The sequence below is a fragment of the Pteropus vampyrus genome, unplaced genomic scaffold (assembly GCF_000151845.1).
Source record: "Pteropus vampyrus isolate Shadow unplaced genomic scaffold, Pvam_2.0 Scaffold185, whole genome shotgun sequence".
In the NCBI taxonomy this organism is placed as follows: domain Eukaryota; kingdom Metazoa; phylum Chordata; class Mammalia; order Chiroptera; family Pteropodidae; genus Pteropus; species Pteropus vampyrus.
The window spans coordinates 981,379-999,631 of NW_011888966.1; the positions used below are offsets into that span (position 1 = coordinate 981,379).

General features: G+C 32.7%; 1 protein-coding gene across 7 annotated transcripts in view; it reads right to left on the minus strand.

The window, feature by feature from the left end:
- The window catches only part of CSNK1A1 (casein kinase 1 alpha 1), a 41,031-nt gene that overhangs the window by 10,702 nt on the left and 12,076 nt on the right, over positions 1-18,253 (minus strand). For 4 of the 7 annotated variants that reach the window (XM_011371135.2, XM_023537311.1, XM_011371134.2 and 1 more), the window contains exons 3-8: positions 14,408-14,534; positions 11,062-11,160; positions 8,665-8,748; positions 4,753-4,892; positions 3,277-3,355; positions 2,150-2,224 (exon numbers count right to left, since the gene is read on the minus strand). In XM_011371135.2, the coding sequence (XP_011369437.1) occupies positions 2,150-2,224; positions 3,277-3,355; positions 4,753-4,892; positions 8,665-8,748; positions 11,062-11,160; positions 14,408-14,534 (604 nt within the window). The remainder of the gene's footprint in view (positions 1-2,149; positions 2,225-3,276; positions 3,356-4,752; positions 4,893-8,664; positions 8,749-11,061; positions 11,161-14,407; positions 14,535-18,253) is intronic. The other 3 variants (XM_011371139.2, XM_011371138.2, XM_011371136.2) reach the window with 1 other exon arrangement.

Below are 18,253 nucleotides of genomic sequence, written 5' to 3' on the forward strand. Positions count from 1 at the left end.
GTACCCATTCCTACATAAACAGAAAAGTAAAATCATCAAGGGTGGAAACATACAAGGCAACCACTGTTGGGATACAGATCAATTCAATGCTTCATCTTATAGACTTGGTTTGTCCATAACTGTTATCATAGTGCATATATAATACATTGTTTTGTTCCATTAACATTATACTACAAGCATCCTTTTGTTATTTTCAACCTCTTCCTAAGCTTCTGGACGGCGGCATAATAGTCAACCTAATGAATACATCACAAATGTTTCCCTATAATTAGGCATTTAGAAGATTCCAATTTTTCTCTATTATAAATACTAATAAGTATATCTGTGGGCATAAACTTTTTCCATGTTGCTTCCTAGAAAACATCTCAAAGATGTATATGAATATTTTTGAGACTGCAGATATATGAACGTTATTGAGACTGAAGATATTAATCACCAAAAGTATTTTGCCATCAGGAATGTACATAGGCAAAGCGGTAAAACAAAAATCACTACCTCTCAACTTGAGTCAATGTGAATGTAAAGGGAGGTAACTTAAAAGAAGCAATCGCTTCCCACGACCTTATGATTTTAAGGAATTTCTCACATCGAGATCAAGGTATAATAGAATGAATATATTTGCAACATTTATTTTTACTGATTGTACTGATATAAACAGTTTTAATTTTTACAGAGTACTTTTATGCTATTTTATTTTTTGGGTGACCATCTGAAACTAAAGCCATAAATATATACTGTACAGTTTTGTTTTTTAAAACTCTTAATAAGAGTTTAAAAATTTTTAATACACATTCACGGTCTATGTTAATGGTAAGTAGCAATTACCAAATTTGCTTTTAAAGGTATTACAGATGGAGTTGAACACCACGACTCAGGGTCAATTGGTACACTTCATGTGTTGCCACCTTATGAAAACAGGCAAAACCTCAACAAGAGAACTACCAGTATCATAAGCATTACAGATGAGAAATAAGAAGTACACAACTGGACCATGAGACTGAACACATTCTCACTACTTTACAATAACATCTAATACTTCTGTGTTCTCTGTACCCTGAATCAAATATATGTAGCTAATCCAAAAAGATATAGTTTACAATTCCTAGATAAAAATTAAGAAGTGACACACCAGCACAGAATGTTACTAAATCTTGTCTTTTCCTGTAAAAATGGCCAACTTTTCTGATAAGCCAAATGAATCTTTCCATTGCATGGAAATAGGAGTATATAGAAAACATGATGTTTTACTTCCTGAAGTATATAGATTTTAAAATTATTTGGGTGGATTATAACATATGGACATTTTATTCATTAACCTAAAATGTATTTCCTAATTTAAATCCCAAAGAGTCTCAGAAAAGATCAGTCTCCCACCCGACTCCCTCCTTTATTATAGATATGTAGGAAAGGGGAACGCAAATTTGTGGATGGGGAGACGCATAAAAACATCACCATTTTCCCCTTCCACAAAGTACTATTTTCAACTCATGCTGATTTCTACTTTCTATTGCCCAACTATGTTAATTATATACTGCTTTCTAATTATTTCAGGTATGTAATTGTTGTCTCAAAGATGACCATGTGGTCTTCTTTCTATGGAAGACCATGGTTATTCATCATGGCATAAACATCTCTCCATTCTCAACTCACATGCCTCTCTATGAAATCTGAGAGTCTGGAGGTATGAGTCTGATTAAAGCTGTCATCTACACCATCAGACATGTGCTATTTATATTTTAGATTGTTCTGATCTGCCTGCCTCTGTTTCCCTACTCCCTGATATACCAATTGCTGGTATCCTTTCTTTTCTGGCACCGGCTTAGGGATAAGAATACTTTAAATTTAATTTTTTCATAAATTGCTGAGGTTCATTTAGGACAGTTTACCTGCAGGACAGTTTACCTGCCCCCTTATAGTTTCCCTTTAATTTTTAACAGATGACAGAGCCCAAACAAACCAGAAACAATAAAAAACTTATTTAAAAAATGTCATATGTTCAAGCCATTCTTAAAGATACTTATCAAATCAAAAATTATCAATAAGTAAATTTAAAATGGTAAATAACTAGCTCCTAAAAGGATGTTTTTTAAGTTCCAGGGCTGGCAAGCAGATTAGATTATATTATATTTTTTCAATCGTGCACACCTACCTTACATAAAACTTCAACAGGAGTGGACATCTTCTTTTCACTAATCTTTTCATATTTTTGTTTCTTTGTTGCAGCCTGTGGAATATAAGAATCAAACCACATACTCAATACTACTGAGAAGAGCCTTATTAGTTTAACACATTAGATATAAACTTGAGTTTCAAGAGAAATTAGAACCTAGAATAAAAAAGAAATCAAAGTATACTACATCTAAAATTTTTTCCCCTCAATTGTTAACTTTTTACATGAGTTTCGACTTCAATAACATTTTTAGCTATTAGGAAAGGGTGGATCTGACAGGAACATCAAGATATATGATTTAAGTAAAAATGGGAGGAGTAAAATTTGAAATGAGTTTTCTTAACCCATATTCAACCCAAGGGCAAAGGTCATAAGCAGATCAATACCAAAAAAATGTGCCCATCATTCAGTGACATTAATAACTGGTGTTAAGTCAAAATATTTTTCGAAAAAATAATATTCATATTAAATAAAGCTACACACACAAGCACTGAGCAATTTGCCTGGCTTATAGACATCAAAAAATACAGGGACTATTTTCCTTTACAAAACCAAGAGAATATAAAAACAGCCATTAAATTTGAGGACACAGTGACTTATCATTAACATAGGAAAACTCACAAAAGCAATGGTGAAACTCCTTGTTAACAGAAAATTTAAAGATAATTAAATAATAGAATTATTATTTCTGGATAAGCCAGTTTTATTGTACATAAAAGATAATAATAGAACTATTATTTCTGGATAAACCAGTTTTACTGTACACAAAAGTATATATTTTCAACATAATGGCAACACACCCAAATCTGAAAGCCTTCACCTAATTTCCTAGCCCATGTCAACTTCCATTCAGATAAAGCTACTGGTTACCATACCAATGGGTATCTGCTGTTTCCCAAAAAATTGTTCTTCCTGCATGTCTGTGGGAGTCTACTAACTTAATTCTTACTGACGTGATCATATTTCATTTTCCTAATACAAGGTAAAATAAAGTTAATTTACTTTTTAAAAACCTCACATTTGAAAGGGACCTTAAAGATTACCTCCAATATACATTTCTATTCTTAAAACAAAACCAAACAACTGGTAGAGCAAGTCTGATTTACCTTTAGTCCTTGCCATGGCAGGCTGGTTCTATTAAAATACATCAAAACATATCCTAATGATTCCATGTCATCTCGGCGACTAGAAAAGAAAATGTAAATTTATGAGCTGAAATTACTATGAAAAATATGTGAAAGAAAGGCATGTACACAAGAAGGAATTTTCTCAAGCAAGGAGAGTGAGCAATTTTGTGTCTTGTGCAAGAAGGTACTTAGTTAAGGCAATAAAAAAGTTCATAATGGGTTACTTCTAAATAAAACTATCTCGCAGGATCCAAAATTGTAAAATCTAACACAGCCATGCAACTTAATTTTTAAAGAGCAAAAAGGATTTAGCTAAATAACTTTCCAAATAAAGTTAAGGAAGATGGAAGAACCAAAGAACAGGATACTTGTAAATTTTATAGAAGCTCATTAAAAATAACTTTAGGGATGCTGAACTAAAAATTAACATCTTAAACCTAAGTAAACATCTGTATGGATGGACGGATGGGGACACACACACACACACACACACGCAGTTGACCCCTGAACCACACAGGTTTAAATTGTGAGAGTCCACTTACATGTAGATTTTTTACAATTGACTGCAGTTCGACTGACCCAGAACAGTTCAAGCCAAAGTTGCTCAAGGGTCAACTCTGATGTCAGGGATCCGAATATGCAAAGGTGGGTTCCCCTAACCCCCAAGTGGCTCAAGGGTCAACTGTATATACATATATACACACATACATATATATTCAGATAGATACATATATTTAAAGACTGGTAATACTTTGACGTAGAAAAAAATGTGAAAATACAGTTAACCTAAGGTATTCAGATATTTATGCATATTTTCTAAGCTTAATATATCACGAGCTTCCTTAACCTGGAAACATATACTTTGTCATTTCTTTGTTTTTAAGGAGCAAAAAACGACTGATAAAAGATGAAGAGACTATGAAAAACTAGAACTCAAGAAATTAAGCACAAAGATTATGACAATTTTTTCTTCAAACCAGATCCTGTTAATTCATGTAGATGTTGAAGAATAGAATAGGAGATGATCCACAAACCACCTTTTGGTTCATTAGGACTCAGATAACATTTTCCTTGTAAAAATAACCAACACATTCTTCTCCCAAACTCAACTTACACCACTAAAATATAAAAAGCCCAAGATCGGCATTAAGAAAATAAGTACTGTCTTCAGCTGCAAAAATAAATATCTTGGTAAAACTGCATTCATGATTCCCATTTTTCATCACGTAATTATTTTTCTCCCCAAGAGATAACCTTCAACAAAGAAAACAAAAAGGCTTCATTTAATTGGCTTCTCTGCAGTGGCTAACACTGCAGGTAGAAGAATCAATAAGCACCCTTCAAATCCTAGCCAAGAGACATCTTTAGATATTGTAAGAAACTAACAAATATTTCAAACATCCACTAAAGGCTTTTGCTATGGATGTGATAAACACATTCAACTGTCAAACTCACCTCTGTTCAATACCAAGATGTGCATTGATGCTAGCATATCGGGCAGTGCCAGTGAGATTTTTATCTTCTCTGTATGGTATGTGTTGCCTTGTCCTGTTGTCTCTGTACTTTTTGGCCAAACCAAAATCAATAAGGAATAACTTTAAAAGAAAATAAAGAGACATTAGGTTTCCAACTTTGTTCTATTAAACTACTTTAGTCATTAAATGGCATCTATTTTATTTGTTCAAATATATCAAAATGAAATATAAGTAAAACAAATAATGAATAAACTTAACACTCCAATAAGCTTTTACTAGTCCTCATCAATAAATCAAATTTAAAAAATACAGTTAAGTGAAGTGGTTGATTGTTTCAACTGGACAATTTCATAGGTCCAGTCCATTACACACCCAGAGCCTGTCTGTAGAAAGTAGTGGAGAAATATATATATGTTTGATAGCAGAGTTGACAAGTGTGCTGTGTGCCATAATGAAATCTGATATCCTGTTACTATTGGTAAATAAGACAACTCTCAAAGTTTGACAATGACAACAAAACCAAGATTTTTATTAAAAAATAAAAAAGCATTTTTCAACAAGTATGCTTTATATTCTAATGCTTCACACTGACATTTATGCATGTGACCAGGTTAAACTTACAGAAATTATAATGAGTTGATCTAAAATCTTAAAATAGTACTTAGTATCAAGGTGGCTCACAAGTAGCAGTTTAAATATGCTAACTAAAAACAAAACTAGTACTTTAGCACAAAATGTTTAGTGCTGTCTCATATATATGGTAGAGAATAAGATACTCATAATGTTAATTCAGGTTTACTTCTACGATTAAAACTTTTAAAAGGAAAAAACAAAATTTTTAACCAAAAAAACTCCCAAAAAACAAAATACGTTCATATTTACCTTTACCTACCTTCTAAAGCAAAATAAACAATACTTAAAATTTAGCCTTTACCATAAATCACTTAAGATTATTAAGCAAAGCAAATCTCTGTGCCCTTACACTAACATAGCCCTATTGTTCTTTTTTCTAGTTATTTCTACATTTTATAGTTCTTTCTATTGAGTCTTTTCTGCCACAGCTTACAGTCTAATTGGTTGGGAAACCCAATCACTTAGTCTGTTAGGGCTCGTATCCATAAATAAATAAATAAGTAAGTAAATAAGTAAATAAATATAGATAGACAGATAAATAAATAAATGCAAACAAACAAAGCAAGTTACTGATTTAGCTGAAAAAGATCTGACCAAGTGTCTCTCTTAGGAGGATGACAAATACCTATTTCAGGCAAGCAACTGTCAACCTAGTCTTAGTTATACATTGGATGGGAAAGATACTGAGGTTTGAGCTTCTGTAACTATGTTAATAATGTGATACTTATTGCTTGGTCTACCACTATAAAAGAATGAAGATTAAATTTTTAGTAAAATGTAATTAGATCATAAAAGCTCTCTAATAAGATGAAACTCACTCCCTAAGCAACTGCATTATTATAGGAACATGAGAAAGTGTTAGAAAAGAAATAAAGCTCATACTGTTTCTCTCAGTATCAGCTTATATCAGCTCAGTACACAAATATTAAAATGAGCGAAACAAAATAAAAATTATGTTAAGCAAAACAAAAATTATGACTTTAAGTTCTTACATATTCATACTGAAAATCAAGGAAAAAATAAACACAAAACGACATCTAGCTTCAAGATATTTAAACAATACATCTAAGAATTATGTGGATTTTAAATAAAAAGTGATTAGGACATGAAATCTCTTCCTCCAAGGAATATTTTCGGGGATTGCTTCCTTCAGTACTTCAAAATGGAGGAGAAAATAGGAACATCTCTGACATGATTATGTCTGATAGCTTCATTCATGTCTAAATCTACATTCAGTAGCTCCATTTGCAATTCAATAACCAAATACTTTCTCAAAACTAAGACTGCTTTATAAAAACTCAAGTGTTTACTATAGTTATTTCCTTCCACAAATCTGTAGGATGAAATCTAATTAAGAAAACAAAAAATAAACATGCTATCTTCTTAAAAGTCTCAATCTTTATATCAAAACAAAACACTACAAAGCAAATAAATCAATTTAAAATTTCTCTTCTTGTAAAAACTTAGGAAAAGGAACGTCATTGCCAAACAAAGGTATCTTGTTTTAGGAGCAAACAATTGAAAGAAAAACTACTTAAAATAAAAAAAAAAATTCTTGGAATTACCTTCTGATTCCTATCAAGCTTCTTCAGTAACTTCTATGCTTTAAATTTTAAAATGAATGCAAACATATAATGGATGTATTTACATGAAACCACATGATACCAAGAATACAACCAAACAGGCGCAAACATGTAAAGGTAGAACCAAAGAAGTCATTAAGAATGTATCTGTATAGGTTTGCATATGCAAAAAGAGACCTAATATCTTTGATGGGTCAAGCTATTTTTCTGTGTATTTTAATTACATGTTCTAAGTAAAATTTGTGCCTATTTTAAAGAATACAGCCTATTCTTCGAAGGTATGTGGAAATGAGTTAATGTTGGATATACTAGGATAACCCATCCAGCAGAGGTGCATTTTCTTCATAAATTCTTATTGCCAACTTTAGCTTTAAATATCTGCAGCAATTTTTCTCCTAACCAGGGGGTCACATTCCCCTGCCCTTTCAAAGAATTCACAAGATCACTTTTCCTCACCACCCAATTAACCTGTATGTAGAGAATATATAAACAATTCAATATAATTTTATGAAAATTATTAAATTATGCTACAAAATGTGAGTTAAATATGTGAATGAATGGAATTCTTAATTACCTACCATCCTCCTTTCCCCAACCAAAATCTCGTCACCACTGTTGGTATTTCTTTGTGAATAAAATAAATCTGAATTTCTGAAACCTTTGTAACAGCAGGAGAAGGTGGTCTCTAAAATAATGCTGAGCAGTATGGACAAGGATTAAATGGTTACTCAGATGAAGAAGGTGTTAAATAAAGAACTATAAAGTATGCTTGTATATCAAATACAACCTTTTTAATTACTCATGCCAATACTTCCTTCTCAGTGTACACTAAAATTAACTGATAAAGATTCATTTGTACTGGAGCTTCGAAATTTACATTCCTGAATTTTGTTTTTAAAAAAACTATTTTCCCTTGTTTGTCTGAAAATTCATAGCTAAAAAACCTATCCAACTTCTCTACACAAGAAAAAGAATGAAGATTTCCGCCTACAGTTAAAATTATTGTGGTGTTTCTCTACGTTATACATTCATTTAATGTATTACTAACGGTAACTGTTTGATAAGTGCTTCAATTATGTTATTGTTATACTGTTAGAATGCCATGTCTTCTAGTACCAGAGCATGTAATGCTCTTTAAGCATTTTATGCCATTTGGTTAAAGTTGAGAGAATTCAGACTGAGGTAAATCAATTCTAGAAACACTAGGTCTGAAATGTGATCTACGCTTACCTGAGGTTCATTAAGAAAGGGGAAGAGTTGAGGCAGAACATATGCACCATATGGGCAACTGATACAACTGAATTTAGGTATCTTTTATGCAGTAAGTTCTGCAACTCCTAATACATTTTTAAAAACTAGTCTATCTCAAGTTTACCATTAGGTAAATTTCTAGACGAATGTCATTTTCTTGTACAGATGTCAGATTTTTAAACATAATCCTGTTTTCATTTAAGTTTTCTCTAAACTTTAGAAGTTTAAGCAAAAGCCACAAAGAAAGATCTTAATTATGTTATATGTTTGCCAAGTATGTCTGAATAATGCCAACGTAAAAGGTGCTTGAGCAAGATCTACATTCTCCAGAATTAAAACAAAACAAAAATAATCAAAGTAAAACAATAAAAAAAGAAAAGCACATGAATTTGGGATTGAGGTTGGAATAGGAGACAGTTTCAGACCTGGTTTAATCCTGAGAAAGATGGGTCCTGAGAAGTACTAACAGTCATGCTTCTTTTCCTCTTCCCCACTGGAGATTCTAAACACTAAACAGACAATAGAGGGTGGCAGTGCATCAAACAGTATTGCTTACATTGCAACAATGGCCGGCGCAGACAGGCAACACCGAGGCATTAGAGAAAGAACAGGGTAGCCAAATGCCATCCTTCTTCCACCAAGCACTGTAGCTTCTCAGTTTTCCAAATACGAATCACATACTCAAAAACATTTGAATTCTGGAAAATACTCAGGTTTTTAATGCCACTATAATGTGTCACTGCCTGAAACAGGGATAGCAATGGTGACATTTGGCTCTTTAATTTTTCAATAAAAAATGGGGAATTTGGATCTGCAATCTTTGGTACCATAATCTGCCCTTCCCCAAAAAAAGATTGCACAGGGGAAAAAAAAATCTTCAGTAAGGAAGAGGTAGAAGGCATTTAGTCACCTTAAAATTTATTTTCATAAGCATGCAGGGCTGATTATTACTGAAAGAGATGAGCAAATTCACGGAGATTGGAGTAGCCACTCCTAAATATCAAATTCAGAACAATTTTCAAAATAAGAAATTTGACTTTAAAAATCAACCTCAAAAGCCCCCCCAAAACTCTTTTTTTCCCCCGCAAATATAAAACTATCCAAACAAACTGACCAAAGAATCCAGTTTCATGTAACTGGCATTTTTCAAACTACAATACAGAAAACACTAAAAACCAACTACATAAACAAAACACTAATCTAAAATGTTCAAGAACAACATTTAGAATCTGAGTTAAGTAAAATGCTGGTGTTTGTGCCCTACGGGCTCTCTGAATCTGTGTAACAGCAAGCAGTTCCATGAATATTCTTTTTAGTATCTCTAAAGAGGACACAAAGATCATAAAAAGATTTCCATCACTGGGCAATTGGGATTCTAACACAACTATGTGATTAACAAGTTATTTTTAAAGGGTGGGGGGGGAGCAAAGAGGTATTATCTAGGCCATCATTTAATTTTAAGGCAAAAACTATGTACTGCAATGTCAACATGCAGAATATGCATCACATGAAGATAACGGATCTTTAGCAGGGGAAAAAATGGGAAGGAGACGACTGGGAAATGGCCAAAAGGTTAGAGTCAAACTGACAAAACTGCCCCCAAAACTAACATCAGTAATTTTTTTTTTTCAATTAAATTACCAGGTTTTGCAATAACAATTAAGAACCTGGATGCTTCAAAAAGAGAAGCCACGAAATACTTTAAAAAAAAAAAAAGGATGCAATTTGGGAATGACAAGGTAAGTTATAAGTAGATTTAAACACCTTTATTTTTTAAATATTAAAGCTCAGCTTTCAACCAAAAAAATTAGTCTTCTACAACTGGGTCAGACCAACGTTAATGTCTCACACATTAACAAGTAACACCGGTTCTAATGGTAATAGCTCCAAGTTGGCATTCATACAGGCAAACAAAGGTAAACATTTATAGCTAGACTTAAAAACACCAAATATTTCCTAATGGTTTAATAAAACAAACAGAAATCTTCCTTCCAAAAACAAAAACAAAAAAAAACATAAAAAGTCCCCAAGTTGTCCTGAAGTTGAGAATTTCTATCAGATCATTAGATCATAATATGCTTAAGTGCATTGCCAATGCTGCCTGTCTGCCCGAGCTCAACAATGAATCAAAAAATAAAGCAATTCACTCAATAAAACTAATCATTGCAGAAAAAATTTCAACACAATTAGTTTCTAAGTGCAATCATGCGTCACTAACTAAAACCCAATCACCCCATAAAGTTCATTCACTGAGACCCCAGTGAACACTAGTTTTGTTGTATGAATGTCCATTTCACTTAATATTTTCCTTTGAAAGGCGGGGAGGAGGGATGGAGAACCCACCCAACCTGGCACCCAAGTAAGAAACTGTCAACTACTTTTGAAGCAGGCTCAAAAGTTATCCTTTTGAATACACAAATCCAAGGACTGAAGAATTCTCATTATCAATCATGCTCAGTCAGCAAATGTTAACACCATGGTGACAGAGAGGTCAGTGGTTCCCACGCTGGCACAAGCACTTACAAATGAAAAATAGATAAAACTGTTGAATAGTTAAATAACATAGATGATTACATTTCATTATTAAGCCCTTGGGAATTTTATATTTCCATATAGAAAACTAACCTTGGTTGGTTAAGTTGAAGAGAATTTATTTCAAGTTACTAAATTAATAGCCGATTATCCTTCTAGCACAATCTTTTAAAGCAATTATCAACAGCAAATTAAATTTACTATGACTTTTTAAAAGACTGAAAGTTTACCAAAGCAATTTTTGGGAGTTTTTACTCTTTGTTCTTTCATGCAAAGAACATTTTACTAACCTTATTACAGTGACGCCCAATACCCATTAGGAAGTTATCTGGTTTAATGTCTCTGTGTATAAAATTCTTTGTATGCACATATTCAATTCTACTGATCATCTGGGGAAAGAAAAAAAGGGGAGAGAACTGAGTTAAGCAATTCGAATTACGTGATAAAAGAAAGCAACACATTATTTCTCAATTATTTCAATATGTCAAGTATATTTTAACAACTTTTCAGTCCACAAATTCGTATTAGTCAAAATTAAAAAGAGTGATCAGGCTCTCCATTTATGTCTAGATTGATAAATATCCAAGCAAGAACCTGCAGCATCCTTTGGCTTGTTCTTCCAATGATTATAAACAAGACAGCACCTAATTTGATAGAAAGAACTGGTGTTTGCAATTTTTAAATTGGAAAAGTAATAAATTTAGAATTGTTTTAGTTGTTACATAAAGTAAAAGCTAAATCATCACTTTTCACCACCAATCTTATGCCTTCTGAGGTTAAGCTATGTTAAAACAGTCTGTTATTACCCAGATCTACTTCCACACTCTTACACACTTACACATACTCCCTCCCTCTCCCTCTGACACACACATACTTGGGAAGAAGGGGTGTTGAGCAATTGACAGAACTATAAGTTGTTATTGTTTTAAACTGAAATAGAAGCACTCTATTCACTTTTTGTTTTTAACTACACATATCCCAAAGATTCCTGGAAGTTGGTAGCATACAAAATAAGCATATAATGTATAAATGGGGATGTATATATTCCTTTTTTTTTACATATTTTTTGGATTCTGTGTTTTTTCTCGACATTTATATAATCACATTCAAAAAATGAATAGTAAACATGTCATTCTAACAAGTTTTTCTTGGATACTCTGCCCTGTCAAATGGTATAGGTCTTAGCATTCTTTTTAATGGCTGCAAGTATTCCATGGTATAGATGTTAAGTTTCCCCCAATCCTCCCCAACCTATAATATTTTCACTGTTTCTAATATTTCCCCACTGTAAGCAATGCTATTAATAAACTTAAATATATCCTACCTACCAGTACTTTTATTCTGCTATAAATCCCATATAATTATAGTTGCTGGGTTGAAGGGTATGTATATTTTCCATTCTGACAGGTGCCCATCAGACTGCTTTTCAAAACAGGCTATAACTCATTTTTCCAGCAGTAGTATTTGAGAGCATTCTTTTTCCCACTACCAAAGTTATTTTAGTTCTTTCTAAATTTTGCCAATTTGACAGGTGATGACCTTATCTTATGTCCCTAACACTTCATTTGGAAATCTGCTCATTTGGATTTACTATTCTATGAACTGTCAGTGTATACTTTTTATCCATTATTCTTTTGGCCTTTTCCTTGTCAATTTTTCCAAATTCTGTGTATACGAGACAATTTTTTTTATCTATCATTCATAATGTAGATTTACATTAAAAAAAAAAAAAACTTATCCACTATTTATGGCATCTCTTCCAAAATAGTTTCAATCTTCGAATTATCAAGATACTGAGAAGCTGTACTTGAAAATGTTTTCCACATCCAAAGACTGCCAACATTACCTTTCTACCCATATGTTCTTGCTCTTGTCAGAAGCATGTGTCAGGATTCTATTTTTTATTTGTCCCCATTCTCCCCAGAGCTTTTATTACCATGGATATACAGATTCTAAATCTTATTCCTTTTACCTTGATGTTTTTTGAAGCCAAATCTGTAATCTCTGGCTTTAACTGATACTCCAAAGAAGTAGATTGTATACAATGTTCAAATACCACGTTTAGGTACAGCAACTACTTGTACATTAAAGAAAGTAAAACAAAACATTTGGCTCCTTTAATATACATATTTATCCCAGCGAAGTAATACCCATCATTAAATGTGACTATTAACTCACTGGGAAAATCTTGAGCAAAAGATGATAATGGCACTAACTATAGACTACTTCCAGTGTTGCCTATTGTTTACAGAAAAAGACTTAGCTGTTACCTCCTAAACAAATGTTTTCCTGGAACCTTGAATTACATTCTTCCTCTCATACGACCAATGTACCCAATGTAGATATCTATCACAGAACCTTGGGACATTGTATTTTCACATTTTTCTCTACTAAATTCCACGCTCCCAGAGGGGGAAGGGTCAAGTTCTTACTCTCTGCACCCCCCAGTTGTAACTAATTACAGTACCAAGTCCTAAATAAATGTTCACTGTCTGAATGTCTGTGTGTTACTGAGACTACAGAACTTTTATTAGGGTTCATTCACAGGTTAATAAAACATATGTAAAGGTTTTTAACTTTTTAATGTTTGAGTCTATAATGTTCCAACACTGTAATTTGCTAATATTTGCTTGAGCCACTCAGAGTTTTTATGTTAAGGTTAGGGAGTATCAGGTCCTGATTATAAAAATCTAATCCTTTGAGTAATACACCCTAAAATTCTACCTCAAATGCCAGTTCTGTTTATCACCTCGTTTTACTTTTTATGATATCCAAATTTTTTAAATGTTATTCCCTTCCACAACATTTTTATGAACACACTGAGTTTAAGTATTTCTAACACTTTCTTGCCTTTAAAAGCATCTTGATCAAAATTCAAAATGATAAATTCTTTAACATTTACCTATTATCTGTATTGTATTATCTATAGGCTTATTATTCCTGACCCCATTCTCCCATCTTAAAATTCTTTAAAATTAATTTTCTTTCTCATTTTCTTAAGATCAAAAACTCAAAGCTCTGGCTTTATAACAATTTTATCTAACCTCCAAGCAATGCATGACTCAAATTCATTGACATCTCCAAAATTTCCCCAGTTTTGCTTAAATACTACCAATAATGGAGAATCCATTACTTCAAAAACATTTACTTGTTCAAAAATTATTCCTTCAATTATTTTAGTACTCTATTTTCCTCAAAAAAAAAAAAAAGTACAGCTTTCATAAGAGTTCCACATATAATACATAGCATTCAACTTGCTTTATTTAATCAAAATTTCAATATGGATATGTTTATCTATACTTATATATACTTTGAGCCCTTTCTTTAAACCAAACCTTGAAAAGAAACGGCTATATTCAATACTAAACACACTCTATCTGATGGAGCAGCTTGAAAACTACTACTATTCTACAGGTGAGTGATAAACTAATATAATCTGTTTCTGTCCTATGCCCATAGGAAAACATCTACAAGTCATGAGATTAGTAACACTTCAATGAGCACACCCTATTTTATCTTTTTTTTGCTGATCCTAAGGTTAAACAGTAATGCACAGGTTTACAAACATCTACCTTATGTTAAATAAAGTTGAATGGTAGTATTCTCAGTTTTAATTCTAATCAAAATTTCACATACCTGGTCAGCTAACATAAGTACAGTTTTCATTGTGAACCTTCTCGAACAGAAATTGAAGAGGTCTTCAAGGCTGGGTCCAAGAAGATCCATGACTAGCACATTGTAGTCTTTTTCCTGACCATACCACCTAGCAAAACAGAAGGGAGAAAGGAAAAGGGAGGGCATTATGAAAAGCTGATTATCACTTAATATCACCGAATTTTAAAAATTCTTAAACCTTAAGTTTTCTCTCTCTGGTTCAGATGATGAACCCACTTGACTGACTACATTGCCTAATACGAAATATGGATAAGGATACCTTTTTCCTGTCAAGTGATCCCACTGTCCTTTTAAGACAGGACTTGCTGTTAGCCTTAACACTCCTCTTACCCGGGCAGCTGAAGTCTATACCCTTCTGCCACCTATTCTTGTGACTCTGAGCAAGTTCCTTGATCGCACCTGGTCTTACTTCCTAACTGAAGAAATGAAGAAGACTGTATATCACCCATTCCAAAACATTTCAGAAAGTAAAAATCCCTTTTATTATTACATGTCTTGTCTCCTGTCCCATTCCCCACCAAGTTGTATTTAATCAATAGTTACTTGGTTTTTTTACAGGACATTTTTGCTTAGTTTCAGATTAAATAACCAGTATTACCACAAAAATCACATTTGCTTTTGACAGGAATCATGTTTTCATATCCCATGCTATATTACTGTGGATAAATTATACACTCTGTCACCAATAACTCAAAGAATATCTACTGTTAATTTCAGAGAACCCAATGACTGAGAATCATTACAGTAAGTGATTTCAAGTTTCTATGTGCCTATAACTCTGGTAAGAGTACTTCGCTAAAAATAAATACTACCATTTTTATTTCAAATTTATCTAGATACAAATTCTTCTTGAAAAAACACGAGTATTTAAAACATTTTTAAAAATCAACAAAAAAGCAACTTATTTTAAAGCTATACTGTAATTTCTTTAATAAAAGAACTGATAACAAGATCTACCGTTATTTGAAAGTTTGTTTTTTAAATGCCCAAAAGGAGAAAAGAGGCTTAAAAACATCTGCCAAAAGTATTAACAAGTATCAGTCTAGTGGGGAACTTGGTGGTATTTCTTTTTTAAAAAATTTGCTCTAATCTATTTTGTTGATACATGTCAATTACTTAAGAGAAAATCAAGACTAAAACTAGAATATGGTTATTTAATATTTTAATAATTCTATTTTCTAGAAAACGCTAAGTTAACTAATACATAGGTATAATCTCATATCCTGGTACAATGAATATGTTCCTTAAAAATTTGTGTTGAGAGTAAAAGATCAGAATAGGCTTTAAAAGTTCATGTTCCTGTCTATATTTCTGCTTCTACTGCTCTTGAAAACTACTCTGCAAACATATACATGAATAACTGCCATCAAACACACAAAAAGAAATTCATATCACATGCTCTTTGCAGAAAAAAATGTACCCTGATTGGAAGAGTTTCTGCTTAACCTTCTAGAGCCCATTAGCCTAGAGAATTATAGATGTGCCAATGGCAGAGTTGGTCTGTCTTTATTGTACCTAAAAACTGTGTACAATAAGTCCTCACTTAACATTTTCAACAGGTTTGGTGACTTTAAGTGAATTAAGCAAAACAACATATAACAAAATAAATTTTACCATAGGCTAATTGATATAAACAAGAGTTAAGTTCCTAAGGCGCCTTATCAACGTTATAATAAAACAATGCTGAATAAAATGTTATTCAAGGGCCTGTTGTACAGGATGCTAAATTTTTCCCTCTTCTATCTTTTGTTTTCCATACAGGAATTCAACAATCTTCACATTTTTTCATTTATGTGAAAGAAAATCTCACAGTGGTGAAATGGGAAAAGATGGATACAACATAAATAATAATATTAAAAGGTAAATGATGAACAAAGTGAATTGGTTATGTTTTTCTTTTCTTTTTCCTATTTTCCTTTCCTTTTTTTCTCTTCCATTACTTAACTGTAGAGGCAAATCCCTGCCGGGAACTTCCAGGAACTTCGAAATCAGTCCTTGCCATTATAAATTTACTAAGAGTCATAGCATGTTTTTAATATAAAACTAATTATCTAGGTTTTGAAGAAATGATTGTATAAAAGAACACCAAATACAGAAAGGTTAAGGCAGTGAGTGGAAAGGCACGAAAAGCCAAAGGCAAAAGAGAAAGCATAAATCAACTTTCATAAGACCACATCTTATCTCCACAGCAGATTTGCACCAATGGCTCACTAACAAAACTACAATAAATAAGCAAATTTTATAATCATCCACCTAAGCCCAAATACAAAACTGAAATGTAAAAGGCAAAAATTCATACTTCATATCTTTATGCAATTACACATGATTGAAAATTAAAGCATTTTTTGAGAAATCATCTGCAAAGTAAGCCTAATTTAACAGAACACACTCCCATAACAATTAGAAACCGGAGAGAATTAGATGAATTTGAAAACAAATAAAAATCAAGTTTTATTGGGCATTTTTCTCCATACTTGCTTAATTGCATTAGACATATCCACTGTTTTCAATATCGAGTCCATAAAAATAGCTAAAATATAAATGTTGCAAAGGCATTTTTCTCCATGGAGCAACTATGCATTTCTAAAATAATTAGAAATGTTATAGTACTATAACTTTTTAAACCAAAGTGACAGGTGTTTCTAACTTTCATACTTCCTTTTGGTCTCAAGGAATAATATATAGCTTTTTTTCCTATAAAGCTATCACCTCATATCCTCCCCATCTGTGCTTTCCACCTGTCTAACTCATCCAGACATTAACACACACAGATTAGGAGCCAGGAACAGTCTTTTGCTTATTTAAATTCTACTTTTTCAGTTCCTACCTCGACCTCCATGTTTCCCACTTCTATTCTGAGTTTTCAACTCTCTATTTTCAATGGCAATGTCCTAATACCCAGATGCCAAAGATATTTCCCTTAAGTAGCCTATCCCACATTATTAGTGGATTTTTTTTTTTTTAAGTCTTTACAGAACCTAGGTAACTGGATTCTGAGATCATTTAAGTTTACAGACAATCTGAAACATACCAACACCAAAATCCCATTCCTATTTTCCACTTTCTAGATGCTTTCAGCCTAGAAGCTCAGGTCTTATCTTTAGACATTTTTTATGTGCTGCTACTAAGTTACACTGTGATAAAGTGATGTGCATGATGTAGGTACTCGAACACCTGAGTTAAAAAAAAAAAAAACAACAACTCTGATTTGGGCCATATTTTTCCTAATAGTTTTGAGACATGCAGAAGAATCAAGTAATTTAATGTGCAAAAGTTAAAAAAAAAAAAAAAGTAACAGAAGTCTCATTTTCTACTTGTTTGCTTCAAATCAATGCCTTTAGACTTTGGGTGTTACATGACCAATCAAGGAAGTAGGCTGAAGAATGAGTTCACAATTTATAAAATCGTCATTACTTAGAGCATACAAAAAAAAAAAAAAAAGGCACCTTAAGGTCTGAAGATGCTAAGAGAAGGAGGCAAGGTCCATCTCTGTTCTCATTCTCTTTCCCCTAAACCCATATCCAAACTAAATCTAGTTAAAAAATTAAGACACATAAAAAGTACAAAGATAACACATTCACAAGTCACTGGGGCTAACAAAAATGTTAACAGAATTCAGAAAACCAAAAGATCATGGGAACTAAATCTGTCCAAAGAACTCTTATGAAAATAACCTGTTACGGGTAAGATCCTGAAGGAGAGACAGTATTTTGAAAGCGAAGGTAGAAAAGAACGTGCCAGGCAGGGGCAAGAACAGACCTATAGAAAGAGGGTAAGAGTCAAGGTGGCTGACAGTTTCCGGTTATA